This window comes from Prionailurus viverrinus, chromosome E1 (assembly GCF_022837055.1).
Source record: "Prionailurus viverrinus isolate Anna chromosome E1, UM_Priviv_1.0, whole genome shotgun sequence".
Taxonomy (NCBI): Eukaryota; Metazoa; Chordata; class Mammalia; order Carnivora; family Felidae; genus Prionailurus; species Prionailurus viverrinus.
In genome coordinates this window covers 35159598-35180919 of record NC_062574.1, presented here as the reverse complement: position 1 = coordinate 35180919, position 21322 = coordinate 35159598, and the positions used below count along the sequence as shown (strand labels likewise).

The 21322-nt window shown below is 46.1% G+C and overlaps 1 protein-coding gene and 1 non-coding gene across 17 annotated transcripts in view; both read left to right on the top strand.

Moving 5' to 3' along the window:
- Positions 1 to 21322, top strand: part of LOC125151381 (pleckstrin homology domain-containing family M member 1-like) — a 116061-nt gene that overhangs the window by 84508 nt on the left and 10231 nt on the right. For 10 of the 16 annotated variants that reach the window (XR_007146770.1, XR_007146769.1, XR_007146773.1 and 7 more), the window contains 2 exons: positions 475 to 617; positions 3090 to 3182. Coding sequence is in view for 11 of the 16 variants with exons in the window: in XM_047832272.1 (XP_047688228.1) it covers positions 475 to 617; positions 3090 to 3182 (236 nt within the window). In the remaining 5 variants the exon portion in view is untranslated. Of the gene's footprint in view, positions 1 to 474; positions 618 to 3089; positions 3183 to 5917; positions 6105 to 12277; positions 12366 to 14270; positions 15092 to 21322 lie in introns of those variants that run through there. The other 6 variants (XR_007146771.1, XM_047832277.1, XR_007146772.1 and 3 more) reach the window with 5 other exon arrangements.
- On the top strand, positions 2584 to 2656 carry TRNAK-CUU (transfer RNA lysine (anticodon CUU)). Its single transcript has one exon. It is a non-coding gene; the product is annotated as a tRNA-Lys (tRNA).

Below are 21322 nucleotides of genomic sequence, written 5' to 3'. Positions count from 1 at the left end.
TTACACAGGATCGTTAGTGCAGCAAGTAGGGGCAACAAATGTGAATACGAACCTCACGAGAGATTACGTTTCGTATTTTGTTCACAACCGATGTGTCGCAAATACCAACCCGGCAGAATGGCTCACCCGGGGGGCACGAGGGTAAGCCCAGAGTTTCTGGAAGAGGGACCGGCGTGAGGGAAGGGCTCTGAGGGGGCGGGGCCGGTAACTGCATTCCAGCCCCTTCGAGACCCGTGCGGTGTCGGCAACAGCACGACGTGCATACCCCGCGGCTGTTTGTTTGTCCATATCGGTGCCGGCCGGTGTCAGCACATTAACAGAGTGTTTATATGCTCATATTTGTTTAGTTACCGCGCTCATTTGCTGCCCAGGTGGAGTATAGGTCAGCTGACATTTAGATTTGTGTCTGATAACGTTTGCCTTTAAACTCTGAATTTCTCGTCGGCTCACTCTCGCTTTATCGTTTGTCTTTAGATATATGCAAAAAATCCGGTGAATGCCGACCGTTGTGCACTTTTCCAGGTAGACCATAAGAACAAGGAGTTATATTCAGACCTTTTTGATATCGGAGAGGAAAAGGAAGGAAAAGCTGTCTTCGAGAAGACCAAAGAAATCAGGTACAGCTAGAAGTAGAATGTCCCTATACTGCGAGTGCGGCTGTGCAGGTGTTCCGTTACCCACCTTTCTGTGCCTGTTCACAGGTATGCTGACAGTACTTGTCATACTGTGATATCATTCCCACCAGGACCCGCCTCCTGAAGGTAGTACTTCTGGGAATGACATTGCAGTGCCAGCGAAACCGCGCCTAGGAAGCTTTAGCGTCACTCCTGGAAATGCCGTCTTCCGGAGGCGGTCCTTTTGGAAATCATGTTGGAAAAACTTACTAGTGCTCCCAGGTAGGTAAAGGAACATCCCACGTGGAGTCTGCAGGTCCTCTGTGTAGGAGCGGCGGGGTATCGCCGACGGCGGTCTCAGCGTCCAGACCGTAGCGGAAATGGACCTGATAGACTGAATGACTTAAGCACACGAGTCCGTAACCGAACAGCTGGTGTGGTCAGTCAGATAGCACACTCCCGCTGCATCTGGAAACTACAGCCTTCTTCGTTCCTTAAGTGGCAGCTGCCGTCGCTTAAATGGACGGAATGGGGTCTGACTGTAAGGCGTGCCTGGCACGGTCAGGTCGCACAGTCTGAACCGCTGCGGGGAGCACCGTCACTGACGCCCAGAGATCGTCCTTGCGTTCCTTTGCTTATACGTCTCGTGCAACTGTTTTTCCACGCAAGAGCGTAAGGCGCTCTGGTGGTTGCAAACGCCGTAGGAAAACACAATTCCTCACGAACTAAGTTCCGCTCTTCTTTGGTCTGTCGTGTAAGAGAGCGGATCAGGTGCCAGAAACATGCGTGTGGCCCCGAGCCAGGCCTCGCCACTGCCCCTGCCCCTGAGCACTTCCCCTTCTGTGCCGGGCCCTGCATTCCACACTCACGGATTCGCAGTCCGAAGTCGTGGCACTGTTTAGATTTGTTATTATTACTTGTTTTATTTCTGGTGTATTTGCTTTTTAGCCCCTCAGTAAGTCAGTCTGCACGTAGTCATTTAGGTAAAGGGAGTTCTCTTGCCGAAGGCTCAGTGTCCCTTAACGGTGCTGGTATCGATCTCCTTTTGGAGACGGTCACTCGAAGTTTGCGTGGACGGGCCTGGGAGAGACAGTGAGGGGAATGTGCCGGCCGTGCTTGCTCCAGTGGCCGGCTGATGCCAGCCGTGTATGTGAGCGCCTGCCTCGCCAGGGCCTCTGCTGACAGAGGCAGCCAAGCAGGAAAATCAGGCATAAATCATGAAATGGTTCTAACACTCTTTTCCTACAGCCGTCTAATTTGTTCTGTTTGTCTTGCTCGAAGCTCAAGAAAACCAGGACGAAACAAGCTTGTTTTCTATGCAATGTTGGGTTCATTTTTTGCTCTTTTAAGAAAGTTCATTCTCTTTTGTGTCGACTTTCCTTTTATTTTTTCCCCTAGGGAACAGCCTTAAAGTTGAGCTTTATTTCAGGAACAGTGATTTCCTATAATGTCGAAAATGTAATATTACGAAAATTATTTTCCGGCTTTTGAAATCTGTAGATATCGTAGACTGTAGACATCTTTCTTAACTAATTTTGAAACGAGCGCATGAGCTATGATGATATCACAACGAGAAAACTATAAAATGAGAATATATTTGTAAAAGAAAATGCTGATATATCAAAACATAATTAAGGGTAATCAAAGAAAGCGTGCAGTTTGACTGTTTTTAAATTTGGCAAATTAGAGAATTAAAGATACTAGACGTTGTAAGTTGTGTTATTTTTAGGCAGCGCTTGTGTTATAAATGCCTTCAAGTCCTAGTCCTGCATAGTGTCTCAAGTCGGGTGTAAACTCTCGTGTAACCTATGAGTTTGGCTACATGTGTGGTGTGGTGGGACGTGTACTGGTGTGGACCTCGTTTCTGTTGTGCCACCAGTATTTTAGGAGTACTGACAAATTACTGAACCCTATGGGCTTCCGTTCACACCACAGTGAGAATTCGTTAAGAAAATTTATGTTCAGGAGTGCCTGGCTGGCTCAGTCGGTAGAGCGTGAGGCTCTTGATCTCAGGGTCATGAGTTCAAACCCCGTACTGGGCATAGAGCCTACTTAAAAATTAACAAATAAATAAATAAATAAAAATAGGTATAAATAGTTAAAGAAAACTTATATTGCGTCTCGTAAATTATAAGGTGCTTTGCAACTATAAAAGATTATTATTGGTCATGAGAGGAGACTGCTAGTTCATTGTTCAATTTCACCTTGTGACCCAGTGTAGTTTAATGTATTGTGGATTATATCCTACAACAAGCTCTCCCGTGATGACCGTGCAGTGGTTTTCTACTTTACCTTTCCGTATTATGTCCTAATAAGGTGATTTTGAATACGTAAACGTAAAATTAGTGCGAGTATTTAAAATAAAACAGTGCTTTTTCGCTTACTCTTTAGTGGGTGGTGAAATGTTCCATGTTCCGAATTATTTGACATCATCTATATTTTAATTAGCATGTCCCTCTGGTTTTATATCTGCAGATTTTCAATTGAGAAAGGGATTGCTGGTCAGGTAGCAAGAACAGGGGAAGTCCTGAACATTCCAGATGCCTATGCAGACCCACGCTTCAACAGGTATGAAATAGCTTACGGCCCATCCTTCTCTCTGTCACGTCCCACTTGGCTGGAGCCTCTGTAATGACGCGCCCCCAGTTCCCCACCTGCCATCGCCGTGAGGTCCTTCCTCCTGGGCGCTCTGTGACACTTTCTTTGAACCAACTCTCTTATCAGTCCTCAAGTGTTTTCAGATATTTATAAAATGATGGACTCCAAACCACTAATGCTATCCAGCTACAGGAGATTAAGATGCGATAAACACATTTATACAGGAGCAGTTTAAACTTTTAAGGCTGCTTTCGTTTTTATTATTATTATTATCATTTTATTATTGTTATTATAGTGTTCTCATTTTTTCCTGGGCATATTCTCCATCAAACCGTACCTTACAAGGCAGTAACCTCTCCTGATGAAATTTCCTACCTTGGAATCCCTGTCCCATCATTAATTAACTCTGGAGTGACCTGGAGTGAGTTACTTTATCTCTTGGAGTCTCAGTTTTCTCATCTTTAAAATGGTACATTGATGCCTATTTTGTAGGGTGTGTGTGTGTGTGTGTGTGTGTGTGCGTGCGTCTAAAATTAGAGAAAATACTCATAAGAGATGGGGCAACTTTGCAACAGACAAAAAGCAGGGGCTCAATGGATTGCCGCTTTTATTGGATATTATTCAAGTTGGATATCAGATGGCTTATAAAGGTTTTTTATTTTGTTTTGAGTTTCTTTGGAGAATTAGAAACCAAATTATATAATCTGATTTTAACAAATCTTAAAAATTGGAAGTCTCAAGATTGATGCTGTGACTGGTAGGGAGTAATAGTTCAAATATTTTGACGTTAGTGTTCTATTAATTCAAACATTTGGTTTACTTTAAGAGGCAATTAAATAAACAGTAAGCATTTTTTTCAGAAACTTGATTAATGACGAACATGTGCAACTTGTATATAAACACAACTTTATCTTAGTAATGTTTTATCAATAAATTACGAGCATGTAGAAAATCTCAGGTTTTTTTCCAAAAAAACCCAAACTTACTATTTTAGCGCTTAAACATTGAAAATATTTATATATCCTTATTTATAAAACTGTTAGATAAAAATTTTATGGGTCAACTTTTAAGAACCATGAAAAGGCAAACAACAGACTGTGAGAAAATATTTGCAAAGCTTGAATCTGACAAAATACTGTCTCCAGAATATGTAAACAACTCTTCCATTGTAATAGGATACTCTACTGTAATGAATAGAACCCCACATTTTAACAAACATTTCACAAACGAAGATGCATGAATGGCCATTAGACACATGAAAAGATGCCTGATGTGAGGGAGATATAATTTGACGATGAGATCTCGTTACACAGCAGTGTGAACGGATAGTTTTTAAAAAGTGGCCCCGGCAAGTGCTGGCAAGGATGTGGAGAAGCCTGGGTTCTCATACTTTGCTGGTGGAAATGGATAAAGGTGCAGCCACTGTGGAGAACAGTTCTGCAGTTTCTTGTAGAGTTAAGCATATACTGACTGCACTCAGTCGGCTGCACTCCGAGGGATCCAGAAAAACAACACGTATCCACCCAGAGATTTGTCTGCACATCTGCAAAACAGCATTTTTCACAATTGCCAAAAAACTGGCTGTCAGCAAATACTAATATCCATGAACTGGTGAGTGGGTAAATAAGATGGATATTCCATACCCTGGAACACTGCGCAGCCATGAGAGGTGCTGGACCATTTGTACCGTGGTACCTGCTACGATATGGATCAGTCTCAAAACATTACTCTAAGTGCAGGAAGCCAGGCACGAATGGCCGCCTCTAGCTACCTGGCTGTGTCTGTGGAACTGAGTCCTATTTGTAAAAAATACTTTCTCGAAATCAGGAGGCCGCAAACATTTTCTATTAAGGATCAGTTAGTAAGTATTTGGGGCCATAACGTCTCTGGCACAAGTCCTCAGCTGTGTTGCAGGGTGGTGACAATCCATTCAAGAATGGTGCGGTTGTGTTCCATTAAAACTGTTAACAGGGGCGCCCGGGGGGCTCCGTCGGTGAAGCCTCTGACTCTTGATTTCGGCTCAGGTCATGATCTCACGGATCGTGAGTTCGAGCCCCACATCAGGCTCTGTGCTGACAGCTGCAGAGCCTGCTTGGGATTCTCTCTCTCCCTCTCTCTCTGCCCCTCCCCTGCTCTCTAATTCTCTCTCGTTCTCTGTCTCTCTCTTTCTCATGTGAATAAATAAATATACGTTAAAGAAATAAAAATGTTAACATAGCAGAGGGCTGTTTTGGCCCATAGTCTGCGGTGTGCTGACCCCTGCTCTAAATTCGTAAGGTGATAACTCCCATTTAAGTTTGTTTGCTAGCAAGTTACATCTCTCATAGCCTACAGCCAAGTCCAAAAGAACGCTATTTTACCGAATTTATTATATTTTTGCTCTGCATCCGGTTTGTCTGTGTTGACCTGAGCATGCTGGATTCTCAACACCGGATGATAAACTGAAAGCCCCCTAGAGACTGTCCTGAAAAACTCTTGAAAATAAAAGAACAAATTGGTTAGGACGCGTTTGAAAAGATTTTAGCTCAGTACTTCCAAATGTCACACTGTCCTTGAATTTAGAAGCTAAGTGGCCCCATTACAGTTCCTTTGTAATGGAAGCATGTAAATCACAAAACTCACTTGAGACTTATGACGGAATGTATAGTTCACTTTCTGCTGTGTGTGTGTGTGTGTTTGTGTTTTGCTCTCGAACGCTACCACAGGGAAGTGGACTTGTACACGGGCTACACCACGCGGAACATACTGTGCATGCCCATCGTGAGTCGGGGGAGTGTCATAGGCGTGGTGCAGATGGTCAACAAACTGAGCGGTAGTGCCTTCTCGAAAACGGACGAGAACAGCTTCAAGTTGTTTGCTGTCTTCTGTGCGTGAGCCCTACACTGTGCCAATGTAAGTGACGCTGTTTTAAATGTCTTTTTACTACTCCGTATCCACTTTGAACCCTTTTAGGTAAAGCCGTGGAAAGGTTTCTCCCCCCTGCCCCCCCCCGCCCCAGCATTTCCTTCATAACCCAGGAAAGTGATTCCTGGTTGTACATATTTCATGAGAGGTCTTAAAATGCTTTGGGGGAAAAAAAAAAAAGTCTTCTAATAATTTGCATTTGTTTCAAGACGAATCTGTTAAAAACAAAAATGAGGTTATGTAAAGGTGCAATGTTCAAATATAAGGGTTACCTGTCACGGTATCTACTGAAATGAGTAAGGAAATGTTATCTAAACCCTTACTGTCTGTCATATGTACTGCATTGGAGAGTCTTGTACAAAAGATGGCAGTGACTCCTATGTTGACACCCCCCCCCCCAGGACAGTCCCACTTGTGAGACCACGTGGGGCACATCTCAGCACGGTGGTCAGATTAGGGGTCAGTGCACTCGACTCCCCCACAACACATGTGCCCTGGTTGCTGAATGATCTATTAAGTGAGTTTCCGTTTGTTTTTTAGGCCTCGCTTTAAAATAGTTGAGATAAACATTTGGTATTAGGTAAACTCTGATAATCCTTTAATGATATTACTGGCATTTAAAAGTCCGGGAAAATTGTAACCTTTTACAAAGCTAAACCAAGGTAAATGGGAGTCACCACCATACTAATGTGGAAAAGTGTACTTTTTGGAGATAGAACCTCGAGTTCCACAAGGACAGCCGCATAGCTGATGGAAACAGCTGAGAGATGATTAGGAACAAAAGTGGCAAAAAGCAGTACTCTGGTGACTAGGGACAACCGTATGCAACTCAGTGCTGTTTAGTAAGAACACCCCTCCACTGCGTCACCCTGTGCCCTCTCACGGGGACCTCTCCTGCCACCCAGTTCATCAGAAATACATTAGTACAGCCGGCAAATACTTTTTGCTTTAAACATTTTCTGTACCTGTATTTCTCATAAATCTATCTATATATATTTATATATATATATTTATATATTTATATATATATATATACATATATATATATATACTTATATATAGACAGGCTTACATTTGTTTAGTTTAAAAGTTGCAGAGAGGGGACCTCTGGGGGCTCAGTTGGTTACGTGCCCGAGTCTTGATTTCGGTTCAAGTCATGATCTCACAGTTTGTGAGTTCAAGGCCTGCGTCAGGCTCTACACTGACAGCACAGAGTCTGCTTGGGATTCTCTGTCTCTCTCTCTGCCCTCCCCCCAAAATAAATAAGTAAACTTTTAAAAAAGTTGCAGAGAATATAATTTCTAGTATATCATGAATATTGGTTTTTATCGGTTTTTAAAATTTTCTTTAGTGTTTTTATTTATTTTTGAGACAGAGAGAGACAGAGCATGAGCAGGGGAGGGGCAGAGAGAGCCAGAGACACAGAATCTGAAGCAGGCTCCGGGCTCCCAGTTGTCAGCACAGAGCCCGACACGGGGCTCTAACTCACAAAACTGTGAGATCATGACCTGAGCTGAAGTTGGATGCTTAACCGACTGAGCCACCCAGGCACCCCTTTATGGGTTTTTTTTAAATGTTTCCGGTGGAATCTACTGTAGCAACTTGAGAACATTATAGTCCATTTAAATATATAACAATAAGGTCATATGATCGTAAACTCTAGCATCATTCTTTTCTCTCTGAATATGTATTTCTGTACCCCCACAGAAGTTTGATCTAATGTAACATGTTTTATGCTTTAAAGTGTTTTATTTATTAAGATAAGCTAAAACATGTATAATAAGTGTTAAAAACTAATTTTGGCTTGCGATAGTATATGTCATTATGTGATCAAAGTAACCATGTTACGAATTTTTGATAAATGATTATCAAAAGTAAAAAATATCAATTATTGGAAACTATTCTATCCTAATAAGATGTCTGTGGCTTAAAAAAGTGGTTAATATACCTATAAATACTCTCACCACCCACGTGAGAGCAAGCAAAGGCTGTGTTTTCAGAGCTCGCTACCACAAGGGAGTCAGCCCCCATCGCTTGAGTTTGGAAGAGAATTGAAGGCCGGCCGAGGAATAGGAAATCTTTATAATGGGAGAGAGGGAAGGCTTCAGGTTCTGCTCAGAGGCTGTTGGCATGGAACCTGTGGGTGTGCTCGCTAGAAAGGGGGGTGCCCTATGTGATTGGGTTCGGGGAGCATGTTTGGTTTTTCCCAGTTTGTCCTACGTTGGAAGCAGGGGCAAAATGAGGGAAGCTGTCAGCTGTTGGTCCAGTCTTGGCTGCGTCTGGGCTATTACTACACGGGTATGCGTTGGCTTCCCAGACTAATGGCAGCAGAGAGTAGTTTCCCTCCTTGGCTGTTGCTACAGGTAGTGATCAGAGTTCTGTTTTTCTATATGGCGTGGCCCCTGTTTGTCTGTGTATCTGGTCTCTCAGACTCCTCCCCAGAGTCCTGGAGGAGGGGCCTTCCTGGCCTGGTGCTGGCCAGAGGCTTCCTGCCTCGGGCTCCCTCCTGCCTTCTGCCCTTTCTGGAGCCCCTGGTCCCGGTAGGTCTCCTTGCTATTTGCTGTGCACCGTCTCAATTCTCATAATAGCCCCCAAAGGGAAATTATATTCGTTATCATTGCCGCATCATAGCTCATCCCCAAATTTAGCAAATATTGATGATTTCACAGTTTTCTGAGGGCCAGGAAGCCAGAAGCGGCGTAGCTGGGTGGTTCTAGCTCAGGGTCTCTTGTGAGGTTGTAGCCCAGGGGTTGGTGGGGGCCACAGTCACTTGAAAGCTCGCCTGGGGGTGAAGGGTTGGCTTCCAGGATGGCTGCCTGACACAGCTCTTGTCTTGAGGCCTCAGTTTCTGCCCAGGTAGACCTTTCCACAGAGCCCCTCTTGAAGAACGTGCTTGGCGGTGGACCACTCGTGGGAGGGGTGGAAGAGTGAGCTTGTAGAGGGCAGTGGGTTAGCTATCATTGTTATGTAAGCTTCGTGGCAACCTAATAGAGAGAAACCATTAGCCCCATTTGACAGATGAGAAAATGGAGCCTCTGAAAGGAGAGAGATTTTGCCTGAGGACACAGAGCCTGTAGCTGATGTGGCCAGGATTTAAGCCCTTCTCTACCTTAAAACCTGACCCTAGCTCTTGCCAGCCCTTGGTGTGCGTCCAGGGGGGTGGGGTGGGCTTCGTTGTTAGGGAAAGACGCCCCTCCCCCAGCCCCCAGAGCCTCCGGGAGGCCTCAGGAGCCTGAGAAGTTGTCTGTCAACTGGGCTGCCTTCTCTGCTCTAGAGACAAGGAAGCTGGTGCCTCTGGGCCCAGCTGCCACCCACACAGGACTATTTTTACCCTCCACCTCAGTGACAAGTCTGCATCTCCCCGCTCTGGAAAGGCCATCTGGGTAGTCTGGCTGTCCCAGGAAGAGCCTCCACCCTGAGGCCACCGTTTATGCCCCGCTGTTCCCGCAGCTGTTTCTAGATGAACCTTTAGCTCTCCGGCATGCCTCGGCCAACCGAGGTCGGTACGCCGCCTCCGTCCCCTGGATTCCTGTCAGCACAGAGCCCTACGCAGGGTTCGAACCCACGCACCGTGAGATCGTGACCTGAGCCCAAGTCGGACACTTAACCCACCGAGTCACCCAGGCGCCCTGGGGCCATTTTAACGATACGAATGATTTTATTTGCGTCTTCAGACTGCACACAGAAACACTTGAAAACTGCAAATACGTGACTGTTGTATAACGTACTTCAGGGAGTCTGAGAACCTTTGGACATAATTTATTTTCTGAAGTGGTCTCAAACAACCCCCTAGGATCCTGCGTGTGCTATTCATTTGTTTGGCAAACTCTCCCCGAGCCGGTAAAGGTTGCCTCCTGCCAGGTTCCTGTCCAAATGATCTCATGTTTCACCCTGGCAGACGGGAAGTTAATAATGTTTTACTGCAACTCTCACAGAATTAAAATAAACACAATTGTCAGGTTCAGCCTTTGTCCCCCATGCAAAGTGGAAAGCAGAGGACCCCCCCCCCCCAAAGCAGCAGGAGGGAGAGACGCGGCAGGGGTTTCTGTGCAGTGGTAGAAAGGGGGCCGCGCCTGTGTAAGTAGCACGGCAGACAACTGAGACACGGGTCATGGGGGGTCGTGGAGCTTCACACCCCCCTCCCCCCACCCCCCCCTCCCCCCACCTGTCCGATTTGTGTTTTGGAGAATACCTGGATTTGGAGGACCTAGGATCTAGTTCTGCTTCTGCCCCTAATTGACTGTGTGACCTTGAGCAAGTTAGTCATTCTCCCTGGGCCTCGATTGGCTCATCTGTAAATCAAGGGATGTGGATCAGATCATCTTCAGTAAAACTGCATTTAGAAAAACAGGTAGTGGGTCAGACGGGCCATGGTCTGCCTTCCTCGGCTCTACATTTCCTGAGGGGTTCAGAGAGCACGGCGCCCAAGATCCCTGCCTGGTCTGCACCGAGAGCGCTGCCTGGGCCCCCATTACCCCAGCTGTGAAAAAAGGAGCATGATTAATACCTGCGTCCCGTGAACTGCCCCTTAGAGGTGACACTGACCAAAAGAGGTCTGTTTAATACAGGACTTCTCAGAGCCTTTAATACGTTGGTGTGCATTGTGAATTTCCTGGGGGGGGGGGGGGGGGGCGGGGCGGGGGAGGGGATGCAGGATGCAATATTTAACTAACACAAACTAATATTTTTTGCACGATGTACCTTTCAGCACAGTTTGGAAAATGCCATCAGCATAAAGAAGGGCTCTCAGTCTTCCTGGGGCTGTAACCCTTTAATAAAAAGGACAGTAGCGGATGCCATATACTGACCCTACATGTGCCTGAACTTACATCCCACCCGCCCTGCCCCGCCCGCCCCCCCAGCCTCAACTCTGCAGGGTGTGTGATAGTATTCGCATGTCACCGGTGAGGCTCAGAGAGGTGAAGGAACTCGTTCAAGGTCACACAGCTGGGACGTGGCAGGCCTGTCTGGCTCCCAGGCTTCTCCCCTGCACCACACTGCCTTCTTAGCTGTCCCTGTCCTTCCACCTCACAACGCAGACACTCGCCCACTTGATACTAATGCGCAGCCAAGTTTGATAACCATTGTTATAAAGGCAGCGATTCTCAGCATTGACTATAGAATCGCCTGGAAAGATTTTCTAGATGCTGGGAGCAGGGTGGAGGATAGTAACAGGAAGGAGACGCTCGGGGCCTTTTCTGGGGGTGTAGTAACGTTCTACACTTTTTTTTAATGTTTATTTATTATTGAGAGAGAGAGAGAGAGACAGAGCACAAGCAGGGGAGGGGCAGAGAGAGAGGGAGACACAGAATCCGAAGCAGGCTCCAGGCTCCGAGCTGTCAGCACCGACCAACGCGGGGCTTGAACCCACGAACCGTGAGATCCTCACCTGAGCCGAAGTCGTCCGTTTAACCTACTGAGCCGCCCAGGCGCCCCCTCCGCTTGATTTTATAATCTTCATAAGAGACAAGATGTTCAGCACTAGATTGTAACCATACTAGACTCTAACCCTAACCCCAACCCCAACCCTAACCCTGACCCTAACCTTAACCTTAACCTTAAGCTAAGCCTCATACTTTTTGATCTGTGTGTTGGATACTTGGGTGTGTCCACGTCTGTGAAAATTGTGGAGGTATATGCTTAGGATTTGTATACTTTTCTCTGTGTAGGTTATTCTATAGCAAAAAAAAAAAATTTTTTTTTAAGGAAATAAAAAAAAAGCCGTTGTCCTCAGCGCCTTCGCTGCTTCCTAAGAAAAGGCAGTCTGTGGCCCCAGACTCAACGTCTTGAAGATGCTTTTCACAGCATTGAGCAGTTGTTGGCCTTTGAGTGTGTGCCTGTCCTTGACAATGAACACACCTGCTTTCTTACCGCTGCTGCTTCTCCCTGGGCCGGTGCCGGGCTTAGCTACAAATTGCCCGCTGTTGTGCAGTGACAGGTACTCAACGGACAGGCCCCATGGCTGGCTCCACAGCGTGTCCCTCCCACAGTTGGACTGAGAGGACCCCACGCTGCCCAAGTCCCAGGACTTAGGGCAGCAGAGACATAAGCAGCTACAGCAGGGACATAAGCACCTGCGCCTAAGCTGGGAGCCCTCTGCTCACGTCTGCCTTGTATCCTAATGAGTCCCTGGACACATGCTCTCTGGTCTTCACGTACAGACCTGTCGGTGGGCCCATGGATGTCGGAGATGAAGGCTCTATTTCTCATCATCATCTGCAGTGAGGTGTCGTCACGCGACTCAGTTCTGGCCAAGAGAATGTACGTGAAGTAGTCTGCACAATTCTGGAAATTGCCCTAAGGAGGAGAGTGCTCTTTTCCCTCTGTTCTTTCCTGTTACTTGGGATATGGCCTGGAAGGGCTGCGTTCCAGAAGCCATATTGTGCCGTGGAACAAATCATGCTCGAGGATAAGAGAGCGACAAGACAGGGGAGGCTGGGTCCTCACTGTCATCTTTGCCCCCTGGAGCACCCTGTTGGCTGTGGGCTGACTCCCTCAGAGCATTTTTTTTTAATTTTTTTTTTCAACGTTTATTTATTTTGGGGACAGAGAGAGACAGAGCATGAGCAGGGGAGGGGCAGAGAGAGAGGGAGACACAGAATCGGAAACAGGCTCCAGGCTCTGAGCCATCAGCCCAGAGCCTGACGCGGGGCTCGAACTCACGGACCGCGAGATCGTGACCTGGCTGAAGTCGGATGCTTAACCGACTGTGCCACCCAGGCGCCCCTTCCTCGGAGCATTTAACATGAGGGAGAAATGAGCTTCTACCCTATTCGAGCCGATGACACTTGGGGTTTTTCCATTCCTGTCAACTCAACTTAATCCTAAGTAATACTCAGGGCTTCTGACTTGATCTTTGGCCTGAGTTCCTGCCTAGCGTGAGGAGCAGGGTCCTGGCTTGCTCCCCCCGTGGACTGGAGTGCTGCCTCCACCCCAGCTCGGCGGCTGGACCCTGCCAACTGCACCCCATCCGTGCTGCCTGCAGGATTTTGTGTTGCTGGGCTTGCCTCTTGCCTGGGTGGACTAGAGCCCATCATTCCAGTTGCTTTTCTGGGGTAAGCCCTGCTTCCCTCTCATTCTTTTACCCTTGGATCCTTCCTGTGCCTAACAGGCTGGCCGCTTTCTGGAAAACTACAGCAGGGCCAGTGCCTATGATACCTTCCCCCGTGGACAGTCCAGGAGCAGCCAGTTTTTGAGACATAAAAACAATGGTAAGGTCATTCATTTATTCATTCAGCAGATGAGTGTCTATCATAGGCCCTGGGATCACAACGGTAAGTGAGATGAGATCGAGAGGCAGGCCTAGCATGGTGGGTACAAGCACAGGCTGTAGAGTGAGAATATCAGACACAGCCATCCAAGGCCCTGGAACTGATCACAAGCATTTTCAGTGGTTTCCTTTAAGAATATGTCCATGGCCTTGGCCGTGTGTGCAAGCCCGTATGAGTCACTACACCTGTCTGGTCCTCAGCTTATCTGAACATGACATGGCTGAACTGGATGATGTTTAAGACTCTGTGCAGGTCTGTCCTCCTATGGTCGTCTTGCAAAAACAAAACAAAACAAAGCACCCAAATCTTGATCTGATCAAACCCCCAGATTCAACTACAGGAAATACAGAAAACAGAGCAATGCGTGAAGCCACGTCATGGGTTTGCAATCACAGAAACCCAGACTGAGGACAATCTGCAGGATACACGACACGCCTTCTCCGGTGATAAATCGCAAGCAAAAAGAGAAAGCTGGAGGAGGAACCTGTGGATTAAAAGAGATTCAAGAGACATCAACCAGTCACATCTGAGCGCATCTGATCCCAATCTTGATTGGATCAAACTGTTCGAAGTGTTTTTTGACCGGACACCATTGGAGATTTGAACACTGGCTGAATACGTGACGATGTTAAAGAACTGTTGTTTCAAGAAAGATACTAGTGATTGACAAAGCGCAGAGACGCAGCCAGCAGCAGGGGCCTATTATGAAATAGGGCCGGGAAGTAGGGGAGAAGAGACTGCCGGGAGTCTTACCCCCAGCTCGGCCATTAGCTCACTCGAGTCCCTTCCTCTCCCCAGGCCTCGGTTTCCCCATCTAGGGAATGAAGCAGGTGGACCCAGTGTTTAACCTTGGCTTCCTTTTGCTTTGTCTTCACATGGGCAGCCCTGGAGCCTTTACTCAGTGCCGTATCAACCCCACCCTGTGGCCACAGCAGCATAAAAGCAGCAGGAAGGCCGGAAGGCCAGAACCGCTGGCTCCTGCAGAACCTAGAAGAGGCCACCGCCCTGGGGCCACTCGCTTGAAGGATCAAGCTTCAGGATCCCAGGCAGGCTGGTCCAGTCCTGAGGGAAAGGATGAACTTCACTTACTCACGAACCATGGGCAAGAGTTATCTGCTCACTGGGATGCTTTGGCCTTGTTCTGATAACTGGGCGTTCTGGTGAGTTCTCTTGGCCTGCATCCTGATCTGGTCAAGCTGCTCAGGACTCCAGCTGAGGTGGGGTACCGCTGCCTCTAACACACTCCTATGGACACACATGAACAGTGCCACCGCATTGCTACAGGTCACATGCCCCTCGATTCCTCGTGCTGGCCTCTGTTAAAGGCCATACTTTCATCACTATGAACGTATCAGTCTTAACACGGAACCTCACGCGGTGCAAATGCTTAGCAAATAAATAGGGAAGATTTCCTTCCTGGACCATCAGAGACGTTTAAAATTCTCTGGAAGCATCAGGAACTTTATCTCCAGGAGGATAAGCTGAAATACTCATCGCCTGCTACCAACACCAACCAGTTTCACACACGAATTAAATAATACCCCAGCCCCAAAGAGAAAGAAAGACAATTCTGTTATAATGAGCAGTAAGAGCAGGCATCTGGGTGGCTCAGTTGGTTGAGCCTCCAACTTTGGCTCGGGTCACCATCTCGTGGTTCATAGGTTCAAGCCCCGCATCGAGCTCTGTGTTGACAGCTCAGAGCCTAGAGTCTGCTTCAGATTCTGTGTCTCCCTCTCTCCGCTCCTCCCCTACTTTCTCTCTCTCTCTCTCTCTCAAAAATAAATAAACATTAAATTTATTTGTTTAATGTTAATAAATAATGTTTATTTATTTTTGAGAGAGAAAGAGAGCAGGGGAGGGGCAGAAAGAGAGACAGGGAGAGAGGGAGAATCCTAAGCAGGATCCGCGTCAGAGCCTGACACAGGACTCAATCCCGTGAACTGTGAGATCATGACCTGATCTGAAACCAAGAGTCAGATGCTTAAGTGAGTGAGCCACCCGGGTGCCCCTGACCATTTCTTTCTTTCTTTCTTTCTTTGAATGTATTTATTGTTTAATTTACATCCAAGTTAGTTAGCATGGGGCAACAATGATTTCAGGAGTAGATTCCTTAATTCCTTTTATCCATTTAGCCCATCCCCCCTCCCACAACCCCTCCTTTAACCCTCAGTTTGTTCTCCATATTTATGAGTCTCTTCTGTTTTGTCCCCCTCCCTGTTTTTAGATTATTTTTGTTTCCCTTCCCTTATGTTCATCTGTTTTGTCTCTTAAAGTCCTCATATGAGTGAAGTCGTATGAGTTTTGTCTTTCTCTGACTAATTTCACTTAGCATAATACCCTCCAGTTCCATCCACATAGTTGCAAATGGCAAGATTTCATTGTTTTTGACTGCCGAGTAATACTCCATTGTATTACCCGAGTAATACTCCATTGTATACCCCGTCTTCGTGATCCATGCATCCATCGATGGACATTTGGGCTCTTTCCATACTTTGGCTATCGTTGATAGTGCTGCTGTAAAGATGGGGGTGCATGTGTCCCTGTGAAACAGCACACCTGTATCCCTTGGATAAATACCTAGTAATGCAATGGCTGGGTCTAGGGTAGTTCTATTTTTAATTTTTTGAGGACCCTCCATACTGTTTCCCAGAGTGGCTGCCCCAGCTTGCACTCCCACCAACAATGTGAAAGAGATCCTCTTTCTCCGCATCCTCGCCAACATCTATTGTTGCCTGAGTTGTAACATTAAAAAAAAAAAATCAAAAACTGGTAAAAAATGAGCAGTAACAGCTACACCCGCCATGTTAGTATCAAACCCGGTTTCAAATCCTTGCTCTGCCTCCCACTAGCTCTGTGACTTCGGGCGAGTCACTTAACCTCTCTGCAGCGGATTTCACAAGAGTGCTGTGAAGGTGAAATTGTTCACTGCTTACGGTGTTTGGCATCATGCCCCACACGCTGGGAAGGCTCAGCCTGTGTTAGCAACAGGTCTTACTGGGAATCCTCCGTGGTGGCCTCCCATGGGTGCTCCCCATCTCCTCCCCACCCCCAATTCCACCTTGTCTCCTTTCCCTCGGCCTTATAAAAAATCTTTTCGGTGCTTCATTCTTTAGCTTAGTTGGCTGATGGAATCTTGTCGTGTTTTATAGTTGGTGGGGTTTCAGGCAAGGCGGAAAGCCAGTAGAGAGGCTACTCCAGGCCTAGGTCTTCCAGAGGCACCTTGAGAATCGCAACTTGCTGGGGCCATCTCCAACTACTCCGTATCAGCCCTGCAGATAACTCACGTGGAGCTATGGCTACCGCCCACCTCCCCAGGAGGGGAGCACACTGGAGGGACTTCTTAATTGTGGGTGCCGGGAGACTCACGCTTCCTGTATGTGGGCCGCCGCTTCCCCCTAGTGGCCACTGGATAGATTGCACAGCGAGTTGGCCTGAGGACAAGGATGTGGGAGAAGTACCTCCCCCCGCCTTCCCCGGGGAAGGGGCGGGGGGTTCTCAACCATGACAGACCTGTAACTCCCTTCTCATAAAATGTTGTGTGTAACTATAGTATACCTTATTCAGGTATTGGCCTACACTGAACGACGTATTTCTAAAAATACGATTTGATAATCTTTGACGTACGTATATACCCATGAAACCGCCATCACAATCAAGATAGTTAATATCTCTTCGCTCCCCAAAGTTTTCTTGTGCCCTTCAGTAACCCCTCCCTCCGCCCCTTTCTGCTCCCCCATCCCCAGGCAACTACTGGTCTACTTTCTGTCATTATAGATTGGTTGACATTTTCTAGAGTTTCTTATCAATGGAACCGTGCAGTGTCTGCTTTTCTTTCTCCTCCTCCTCTCCCTCCCTCTCCTCCTCTTTCTTCTTCTTTTTTCGGTCTGACTTCTTTCCCTCAGCATAATCACTTTGAAATTTATCCAGTGCATGGACCAGTAGTATATTCCTTTTTATTACTAGGTAGTATTTCCATTGTATGAATGTACTGCCATTTGTCCATTCAGAATGTTGGTACTTTTAAAATCAGTCTACTGCCCTAACTATAATAGGAACTGAAAGAAAGAACTAAAACAATAGGTAAATCCCTTGTAAATGCTCAGACATGATCGCCCCGGAACATACAATGATGTAGTCAGATACTTCACCTATACATACAGTTCCATGGACCCGCTTCTTTGCCGGAGGCTTTGGTTTGGCTCCAAAGGCCAGCGGTTGACCCCTCCACACAGGAGGGGACGATGCTGTGTGGCCTGACGCGTGGGGCCCGAGACTGAGCAGGAGAGGTGGACACAGGCAGATGTCAGCTCCGTGGAAAGATTTCTCACAGGGCTGACCATCAGGGAGGCATGGCCAGTCTCATACGCTAAGGTCCATATTTGATTTCTCAAAGGTGTGTTTGTATTTTACTTACCTTGCATTTCCGAGCGCAACACGGGGGCTTTCTGTTGGCACTTTTCTGAACCGAGACTTAAGACTTATTTCCTGCCCTCTGCTCTAAAGGCCAGTAGCAGGCATTGGCACATCTCTATCCTGCTGGGAGCCTGTCTCAGGATGGAATATACTTTTATGGAAGAAAGTGTTTAGTGGTGCTTTTGAGGCAACAAGACTTTAGAAACTTCTACTACAGAGGCGCCTGGGTGGCTCAGTCAATTAAGCATCCGGCTCACATCGTGATCTCATGGTTTCGTGAGTTCAAGCCCCGAGTTGGGCTCTGTGCTGGCAGCATGGAGCCTGCTTGGGATTCTCTCTCTCTCTCTCTCTCTCTCCTCCTCCTCCTCCTCCTCCTCTGCTCACTCTGTCTCTCTCAAAATAAATAAACTTAAAAAAAAAGAAACTTCTAAAAATAAAGCCTTCAGTTATACTTACCTTCTTGGATAATCTATCCACCATGTTATTATTAAAGGAGTCTGTTGTTTGGTGGTAACCCCTGACTTCAGACTGGCTTGTTCTTGCAAGGAACCCGTTCCAGAAACTGAAGAATTTCCTTTAACCAGCTCTAATGCTACAGAGAAGTATCAAAGTCCATAGCAAGTATGGTGGGACATATAATATGCGAGGTCTCTAGTCTTTGTTTCTTTTTCTTTTCTCCTTTTCCTCCTCCTCCTCCCCCTCCTCTTCCTCCTCCTCCTCCTGCTCCTTCTTCTTTTGAAAGAGAGAGAATGTGAGAGCGCATGTATGCACCCATGCATGTGAGTACGGGAGGAGCAGAGAGAGAGAGATCTTAAGCAATCTCCACATCCAGCGTGGAGCCCAATGCGGGGCTCGATTTTGCGGTTCGTGAGATCATGACCTGAGCCAAAATCAAGGGTCGGACGCTTAACTGACTGAGCCACCCAGACCCCCTCTAGTCTTTGTTTCTTGATACTGTTTTTAATACGTCACCCACATGTTCCCCCCCCACCGCCCCCGAAGTCCCTTAAATATCTTAATGCTTCCATTCTTATTCTTTGCTTCTTGTTGTTTGCCTTGGAAATGTTTTCCTTCTATTTTTTTCTAACTTCTCGTTGCATGATCCGTCCGTTTGTTTTGCTTTGTTTGAAGGAAAGCAGTTGAGACTACACATTTGCTTCTAAATACATTTTGATTAAGTTTCAGAAACGGCCTGTGTTCCTTCATTCTCATCATTTTAGAAACCTGTTATTCCAGATTTTAATTTGCCTTTGACCTAATAATTACGCAGGGGGGAAAAGTATGTGCGTGTTTCTTTGAAAGTCATAAGAAATTGGGTGGTTTCTTTTACACTGTAGCCTGAGTGTGGAGCCTATAGAATTCCTCCTTTGTGGAGAGCTTGACGTATTATTTGTAGCCTAGTTTAGAGTCAAATTGTGTAAATATTCGTGAAGTAGTTGAGAAGGTGTGTATTCTGTGGGATAAAGTACAAGCCCGATAATAAAGGCCAAAATTCAGTCTTGTAAATATATGGTTTGAATATATTCCAAAGACAGTGGTGGACCGTCTCTGGTGTCTCCGTCCCTGTTTAAGTCTATAAGCTCTGTGGTCTGTACTCATTCTCTTTGGTCTCCTTGTTTTCCACATGCCTTTCCGCTCTGCACTTGGAGAGCTTTTCAAGTGTGTGGCTCCAGCCTCGAGGCACTTTTCTGTGCTGTGGACTCTGCTCTTTGCGCCTTCAATGCAGATCTCATTCCCGGCACTGGATTTGGGTTCCTTGCATTCTGCATTTCGGCAAGCTGTATCCATCTTTCTCATATCTTACGGAGAACTCAAAGCGGACATTTCCTTACAGTGTCCTGTTTTCTAGAGCAATTTATTTCCAGAAGCATCCTCTTCCAGCATTGCCCTGAGAACTGGCAAGAGAAGTCCCCAAGTGGGCCCTGTGCTTCAGAGTTCCCCACAACGGGGGCGCCCGGGAGGCTCAGGTGGTGAAGCCTCCGACTTGGGGTCAGGTCGTGATCTCGCGGGTCGTGGGTTCAAGCCCCGCATCGGGCTCTGTGCTGACATCTCGGAGCCTGGAGCCTGCTTCGGATTCTGTGTCTCCCTCTCTCTCTCTGCCCCTCCCCCGCTCGTGCTCTGTCTCTCTCTCAAAAATGAATAAACCTTAAAAAAAAATTAGAAAATAGAGTACCCCCCAACAAAATAATCAAATTTATTAAGGACCGCACATTGCCTCTGGCGCTCAGCACTCGCACAGCAGGACCTAACCCTACACATCCGTGCTCTTCAACAATGTTCAGGCCCCAGGGAGATGCTTCACATCTGACCCTATATTGATGGGGAGAAAAATGCATCAGCTTCGAAAAGTTTAACGAAAGCTTGATGGGCCCCTCCTAGGTACTATCTCGGAGGGCAGAGAGATTTTCAGCAGAGAAGGACTTAGGTAAGAGAAAAGACAAATTAACTTGCCAGATCTTTCCTCTCCCCCGGAATGCAACAGATTAAACACAATGAAAGGGCATTTTCTAGTCGTGCTGACTATAGTTTCTTGTTTGCATCTTCTGATTCGTGGTTCTGGGGGTCCTACACATGAATTAGGACGTCATTTGCATCCGTCGTAAATGGAAACTGAGGACATTTTTGCGACATTACATAAGCCATGTTACACAGTCTTCAAATTTGCATGTATATCTAGGCTTTAGACGTAACGATACTGATTCTTTACACAGGCAGCGAGATGGACACTGAATGGTAGAATTATGAATTTTAATATTTTTATTTAAAAACTCGGGGCGCCTGGGTGGCTCAGTCGGTTAAGCGTCCGACTTCGGCTCAGGTCATGATCTTGCAGTTTGTGGGTTCAGGCCCCGCATCGGGCTCTGTGCTGACAGCTGAGAGCCTGGAGCCTGTTTCAGATTCTGTGTCTCCCTCTGTCTCTGGCCCTTCGGCTCTGTGTCTCTCAGTCTCTCTCAAAAATAAATAAACATTAAAAAATTTTTAAAAATAAATAAAAAAAATAAAAACTTACTTATTTTGGGGGTGGGGTGCCTGACTGGCTCAATTGGTAAACATTAAACATTTGAAAAATAAACATTTTTTAAAAATTAGAAGAAAAAGAACATGTGACTCTTGATCGCAGGGTCACGAGTTCGAGCCCCATGTCATGGTTAAATTTACTAAAAATAAATATATAAATAAATAAGTAATAAAAAGTTACTTATTTATAAATCAAATTTTAAATTAAATGTATAATTTAAATACGATTTAAGTTAAACTTTAAAATTAAGTTACTTAATAAAATTTAATTAAGGTTTTAGAGAGTATCATGATACACAGTATTTGGACTTACGTATATTTGATATAAAAATCTGATATTCAGTAATTCTAATCTTTAGTTTGCCTTCTGCATTATTAGATACTTTTCAATGTTTAAAAAAAACCCTAACTTTTTGGAAAAACACTGGAAAATTTTTTCATAAAAAATTGTCGCAAAAAAATTAATAAAAAATGAATATATTTACATTTTTGTTCTTTGAATAT